The 7,212-nt window shown below is 32.0% G+C and overlaps 1 protein-coding gene across 3 annotated transcripts in view; it reads right to left on the bottom strand.

The window, feature by feature from the left end:
• Positions 1-7,212, bottom strand: part of LOC106476780 (gamma-taxilin-like) — a 40,121-nt gene that overhangs the window by 7,373 nt on the left and 25,536 nt on the right. For all 3 annotated transcript variants that reach the window (XM_013937410.2, XM_022381372.1, XM_022381373.1), the window contains exon 5: positions 2,981-3,175. In XM_013937410.2, coding sequence (XP_013792864.1) covers positions 2,981-3,175 — 195 coding nt within the window. The remainder of the gene's footprint in view (positions 1-2,980; positions 3,176-7,212) is intronic.

Raw genomic sequence — 7,212 nt, 5'->3', positions numbered from 1 at the left:
AACACACTTTCCAAAATTTTTCTCACAACTGATGTAAGACTAATGGGTCTATAATTACTGAGACAATTTTTATCACCTCCCTTTAAAAGAGGAGTTACATTAGCTAACTTCCAATCCTCTGGTACCTGCCCACTATTCAAGGAGTGACAAAAAATAGTAGCAAGTGGCTCATATCCAATCTTTAACCTACTTCAAAACCCTTGGGGAAATATTATCTGGCCCAGGAGCCTTATCATTTTTTAAACTTCCCAATTTTTTCTTAACTAGCTCAGAATTAATGCAGTCATCTTGTTTGATCTTGTTTCCATTTACATAAAAGGCATGCTACTCTTCTAGTCAACAGTGATCACATACAAATGGTGTCAGTACTACTGACATGGTATTTAGGTATACTGATGTCCATCAGAAAGTTTTAAGTATCAACAATACAACAGGATTTAGAAATGTAATGTAGATAATAACTTCAAATATGAACAGCAAAGAACTGAATCAACAAACAAACACAATATACAAAAACTCTATTCATGCAATGAACACTGTTGGGATCTATACCTATACTGGCAAGCTTCTATGTTCTATACTAAATACAACTGACTGTTGTAGCAAGTTAGAAGTGCCTTTATACAAACTGAAGACAACAAAATAATCGTCAGACCAAATTCCTAGTAAAGTATCACACAATCTGAAATTACTTGTGATCATTCCATTGTATAATACATATCCGAAGCAGATCAATAACTCATAATAACGTTTATCACCCCTCAATCAAGTATAAATCTTACAGAACAATTACTGTGATATGTAACCTTTGTATAAGCTACAATATTAGCACATGGTTATGACATTCTTACATCCACTTTACAGGGATGTATAGACATCCTTATAAAGTGGATGAAGGAAGGTCTTATATATGCATGAAAATTGAAAAAAAATACATGAACATACTTAAATAAAGATATGCTCTTTGATATTTATGGAAGGGTGAAAATTGATTATTTTCTTAATCATCACACTGGTAGTACATCATCATATTAATTTTGTGACTTCTCTGATACCAACTTATTATATATGTGTTTTTTCACTGCTATTTGTACAACATTATCACATAAAGTTGTGCCACTATTCTATATCTATATACTCTTTGTCACTATTTTTGTTTTCAAGTTATCACAAGTTGACCAAAAACAGTTATATAATCTGTTTTCTTGAATTTTTGTACAATTAGCTTGATTACAGAATGTTTCAAACATCTTTATTTCATATTTTCTAACTTGTATAAGTTTACCTTCCTTAAATAGTAAATACATTTTATAAATGTATACTATGTTTTAGTTATTGTATGCTATTTCTATCAGTTAAAGAATCAGCATTTTACATTTATGGGCTGCTCTTTTCTCTGTCTGCTCTTGATGTGATAACCTTTATCCCCAAAATATTAGTAGAAATACAGCAGTGTTTAAAAATACTGTAGAAATCTATAGTAAAAATGTTTTATAAATATTCATCTTCTGTCACATCACATTTGATGAGCAACAATAATTTTTTCAAGTGAGAAACAAAAATGCTGAGTGATTTCACTTTACCTGATGAATAAGTTATAAAAGCTAAAAGTGTAAATCATTTTGGTCTAAATATACCATCAAGTAACATCAGACCACACTACTATGTTGCAGACATCAACATCATCCAATGCAAAGTGACACCATATACTTGTCCTCAAAAGCTGCATCTTGCAGTGGTTGGTGCAGGAACCCTCCAATTTTTGCATTGGAACCTCAAACTCAAGCCTGGTGGAAGCTTGAGTTAGTTAAGAAAAAATAAAATGATAATGATACAGTTTTGAGTTGAAGTATTCAAAATCAGTTGTGATTTCCATCATGAATATTAAGCCTTTTAGTTTTAACTTTTTATAATCTTTCAGTGTCCAACTCCATAACAAGAAAATTTTTATACTACTTATAGTTGTTGTCATAGTCCAGCCCAGTAGATCAGTGCTGATTGACAAGAACAATATATGTTGAATTCTGTTTTCATACACATCTTATTTGAAATCTGTAATGCACAAACTAAGAGTAATGTGGGAAAAAAATTTGTAGGGCAACATGATTTTACTCAAGAAATATATGCTAGGCTGGCCATAAATGACATCAGTACTAAACTCACACACTTAAACACAAGTTGCAATGTAAACAAGTAGCCTGTTGGCAATTAGCTGAAAGAAAAATATAAAACATTTTTACTATAGATTTTTACAGTATTTTTAAACACTGCTGTATTTCTACTAATATTTTGTGGACAAAGGTTATCACATCAAGAGTAGCCCATAAATGTAAAATGCTGATTCTTTAACTGATAGAAATAGCACACAATAACTAAAAACATAGTATACATTATTGAATAACTAAGTTTACATTGATGTACTCTTGAAGGGCATTAGTATTTTAAACTAATTTGATCAAGGGTTTATGTACTATTAAGGGCCACGAGTCAGAAATTAGATCATTTTCTATGCATACCACCAATTGATAGTAAAACTAATTGTAGTTGGAAATGAAATTTTAGAGCCCCTGTAAACACTACAGTCAGAAATGATACTGTCACTGATGTTTTTTAAAATTCAGATCAATTTAAATTTAACAAGGATAAATAAATATCTCTTTACTAATAAGGAAGGAAATTTTGTGCATCCTATGCAAGCATATGTGCACAGAAGATTTGCTAACTGTAACAGGATCAAATGAATCCAAGTTAAAGGCCAGTTCAACCAAAACTAACAAGTAAAAAAAGTACAAAGTTTATATGTAAAAGATTCATACAGAAAATTGTGTAATCCGAGATATTTATCAGTTATTTTTACCAACAACTACTAATATGTCCTTATAACACAGGAAAGGAATAATTTGGAATATACATCACCTTTTCAGAAAAAAATGCATGATTTATATTTTATTGACATTTTTTGCTCATTTTATGTGTTTACCTTCTCCCACATTTCATAATGATCAACCAAGGACTTCAGTTTCTGTGCTAGTTCACCATTTTCTTCTCTCTGTTTTGAATAACGTTGTTGGTTGTCTTGCATTAGATTCGTAATGTCATTCAACGTTGCCTGGAACTTTCCTGCTACTTCTTTTCGTTTTTCTTCTTCTTCACGGATTCTTGAAAGACTGTCTTCCTATTACAAATGTTATGAAATCCATATCATATGAAAGTAAGTATACAAATCAATTTTAAACCCAAGTTTAAAAACAGTCCTGCTTTTGCCTCACTTTAAAACTTTTCTTTATCATTGTTACTGAGATAACCAGCCATACATAAAAAAACACAAACACATATATCTGTATTTATCTTTTACATATAGAAGGTTGAGTAGCTTTTATTAAACAATTCAGAATATGCAAATCATCAACTGACATCACAACAACATGTGATATACAGTCACAGCTGAATGTTATGTATCAGAACTACATAGCGATTGTTTGTTATTTTGTAGGTAGTGTGATGCCACTAAAAATTTTTAAAAAGGGTATGTAACAGCTCTTTTTTCAACACAAAATACTCAGATCAGGTATTTAGAATTGAACTTAATGGTATTGGAAAATATAAGAATATAAATAAATCAGGGGCACAAGGACCATTCAGAAAGAGACCTGTTACAAGACTTACCTCAGCCATGGTAAGCAAAGTGAGGTGTCTTGTAACAGATGAAAATTCACAAACACAAAGGCCATTGCTAACAGTAGTTTATGTGCTCCATGCAACAGTATGCAATATAAAGAACGATCTTCACCTAGAAAAGCAACACAAATTCCTTCCATGATGTATTCATTCAACCATTGCAGACCTCAAGCAGCTGGAGAATGAAATGGGTACTCTTGCTATCCCATATGAAGACATACTGGTCAAGTCACCAGATGCAGCATTTATGAATTTCTGTGTATTCTGGTGATTGATAAGGGCTCTGGGAAATCAACTTCCTTGTACATTACATGGATTATGGAAAAAATCAGCAAGAAATGGCATGCTTTGGACATGACAGCCTTATAATGGAAACTACATTTAGGACTACAGTCATGATGCACAGTCATCAAATACAGCATAACAAAATGTGGTGAGGCTCCAAATTCATTTTAATATAATGTACTCAACCTCTGTAGTTGATATAAAACATTAAAACTTGTCTCTGCCTGAACAAAAAGTTAGAAGTGCTTCAGAAACAACTAGGAGAAGTATTCTACTCACACATTAAAATAAGTAAACCTTAAACAGTAAATGGAGGAAGAGAAACTTCAGAAGTAAATAGAAGTAGCTTTTTGGAAAACAAAAGGAGGAAGAAGGAGTAAATGGGAGAAGTACCCTTCTCAGATATAAAAGGTGGTGGTGGTAGAAAGCATATAGGAGGACACAGTTTATTTGGATATTGGGGACATCAAAATGCACAGGCTGTCCAAATTTATTGGAAATAAAACCAGTTATTTCAGCTGATTAAAGGTTGACACATATATACTCTGTGACACACTCCATGGAAATAAGTAAACTTTCTGAGTAGAAGCACACTCAGCAGAGAAACTAAAATAAGGCAGTTAATCCTACAACAGCAGTAATAACAACAACAAACATGGCAAAAACTGAGCCATCAGGTATTATAACCTAATGAAATAATGCAAGTATGCTTGAAGATGTGAGAACTATACCCACATATCATACGTATGAAGTGTAGTAATCTAAGGTCAAACAAAATAAGATTCCTTGTCCAGGCAATACTCTACTAGAAGAACAACAAATCAATAAAAGGAGAGAAGCTTCCCTATCTATGCAATGTCCTACCACACGAATGACAAATCAATAAAAGGAGAGAAGCTTCCCTATCTATGCAATGTCCTACCACATGAATGACAAATCAATAGAAGGTGAGAAACATTTTGCCAAGAAGATGTCCTACTACAAGAATAAGAAACCAACAAGTGGGAGGAACTTCCCTGTCTAAGTAATATCCTGCTACAACAACAAGAAATCAATAAAATAAAAGTTCTCCTACACACGAATGTGAAACCTATAAAAGGAAAGACTTCTCCATCCAGACATTGATAAACGAATAAAATAAAAATCACTAATAACAAAATACAATTCAATTATCCCATAGGCCACAAATCAATGTCTACAGCTTTATCACATGATCACAGTTAAAGAATGTCCTTGGAAACGTGTATGTGTATGTATGGTTCTCACATCTTCAAATACAGTTGCATTATTCCATAAGGTTATAATCCACAAGGAATAAAGCAAGATGCATTATCTGATTGGAATTGACCATCCATAACAAAAACCAATGTCCAATTGGTAGGATTTTTAGTCCACACATATGAATGGTAACAGTAAGGTTGTACAATTTACACTGAAGGCTTAAAAATTATAGTTGCATACAAACCAGGATGGCATGGCATTGCAGAAAAAACAACAAAGATAAAAATACCCTGATAATCTCATGAGCTGTTCATACACTAAAAAGAAATTATCTGTTTAGAAATAGAAATAACAAATCAATGATTTTAGAGTGGGTGTAATGGTGGTAAGAAGAACATATAACAATAACGATGCAAAGCAGTCAGAAATAAAAGATATTTCAGAATGCAATCCCAATAAATAACAATTATTGAAAGAATAAAAACAAAATTGAATTAAGAACTCAGCACCACCTTAACCCACTATTGCACATTGTAATATACAGATAACAAATTTGTACATATACAAATGCTTCAATTCTGTATTGAATGCTCTTACTTTCAGATAACAGTCTAAACAAATCATGAAATTATTTTTGTTGGTTTCTCAATTGAACAATGTTACTTCTAGGTAATGTACTCATTTATAATTTACTAAAATATATTTCAGAAAAACATTTTTTGTGGAATATAGACCTATTTAAGTAAGAAATTCAAAGAAAAAATGTTTTTACACTGTATTATCATAATGCATGCAATAGAAGGTTAAGATATCCGTGAAGCAGAAACTCACAGAATATATTCAGTAATACCCCGATATATATGGATTAGATACATTCATGGAGCTTCTTTCATATATTTTGAGACTTCCTGTATTATATAACTTATAACATTATTACTATGAGGATGTGTTTCCAGCCTTCATAACTTACCATTTCATACTACAAATACTTCATAACTTAACATTCATATTATAAACAAAGATAATTTATTTGAAAATAATATTATACAGTATTTTTATACTGTACAGTATTAAAATTAAAAACTGACATAAATAAAAGAAGCACAGTGTATTGTCACCATAGCTCCATTCAGAGGGGATGTGGAGTTAGTTGTGAAGAGGGCTGACAGGATCCAACGATGACAATGGCTCAGTTTGAGGCTCTTCTTCCTCCATTGGTGAAGAGGAACATTGTTTTAAGAAGAATGAATGAAGTATGGGCTGTTTTTACTCCTTCTTCCACTTCTCACTAAGAATGACATCATAGCAGTTGATGTCATTCATAACAGCCCTCTTGATGGCACTGCTTCACTACAAATTAGGATAATGTTCTGAGAGCATTTCCAATGCACTATAAATTTGATTTAAAGAGAACTTTAGTTGTGAGGTTTCTTTCAGGAACAATTTCTTGAAACTGTCACTGTGTTCTGCAATTTGATGTTTATCCAGTTTCTTAAGGGCTTCTACACTCAGAATCTCCCCAAGAGAAATTAAAAACTCCTGTACGTTTGACGTGTTGACTTCACTATCCAGCTTTTAAAACAAGTGGACTGTGTGCCATTTGTTTATTGAAATCTATTGCCAACAAGTCACAGACACCTATTGTAAAGAATCCTGCTGAACACAAAATCTGACAGCCGAGATGAATGTTAAACAACATACAACCATCTTAATGCTCCACGCTTAAGAATCCATAGCTTACTATAATTTTTATTGTTATTTATATTGTAATGTAGATCAACATCTTTATTTGTTGTCTCTCAAAATTTGCAGTGCATACTGGAAGGATTTACACATTTTGATAACAAGTTTAGAAAAAATGACATTTACACTCCAGATATATATATATATATATATATATATATATATAATAAATAATTATTTATTACTTAACTAACTATTCTACTTGCAGCTTCTATCGTAGGGTTAATAATATAACAACTAGCACGTGGTGGGTAGGGTTAAGTACTAATGATGATTACTATCTAG

Source organism: Limulus polyphemus, unplaced genomic scaffold (genome assembly GCF_000517525.1).
Source record: "Limulus polyphemus unplaced genomic scaffold, Limulus_polyphemus-2.1.2 Scaffold158, whole genome shotgun sequence".
Classification (NCBI taxonomy): Eukaryota; Metazoa; Arthropoda; class Merostomata; order Xiphosura; family Limulidae; genus Limulus; species Limulus polyphemus.
This window is presented reverse-complemented; position numbering and strand designations above follow the sequence as displayed.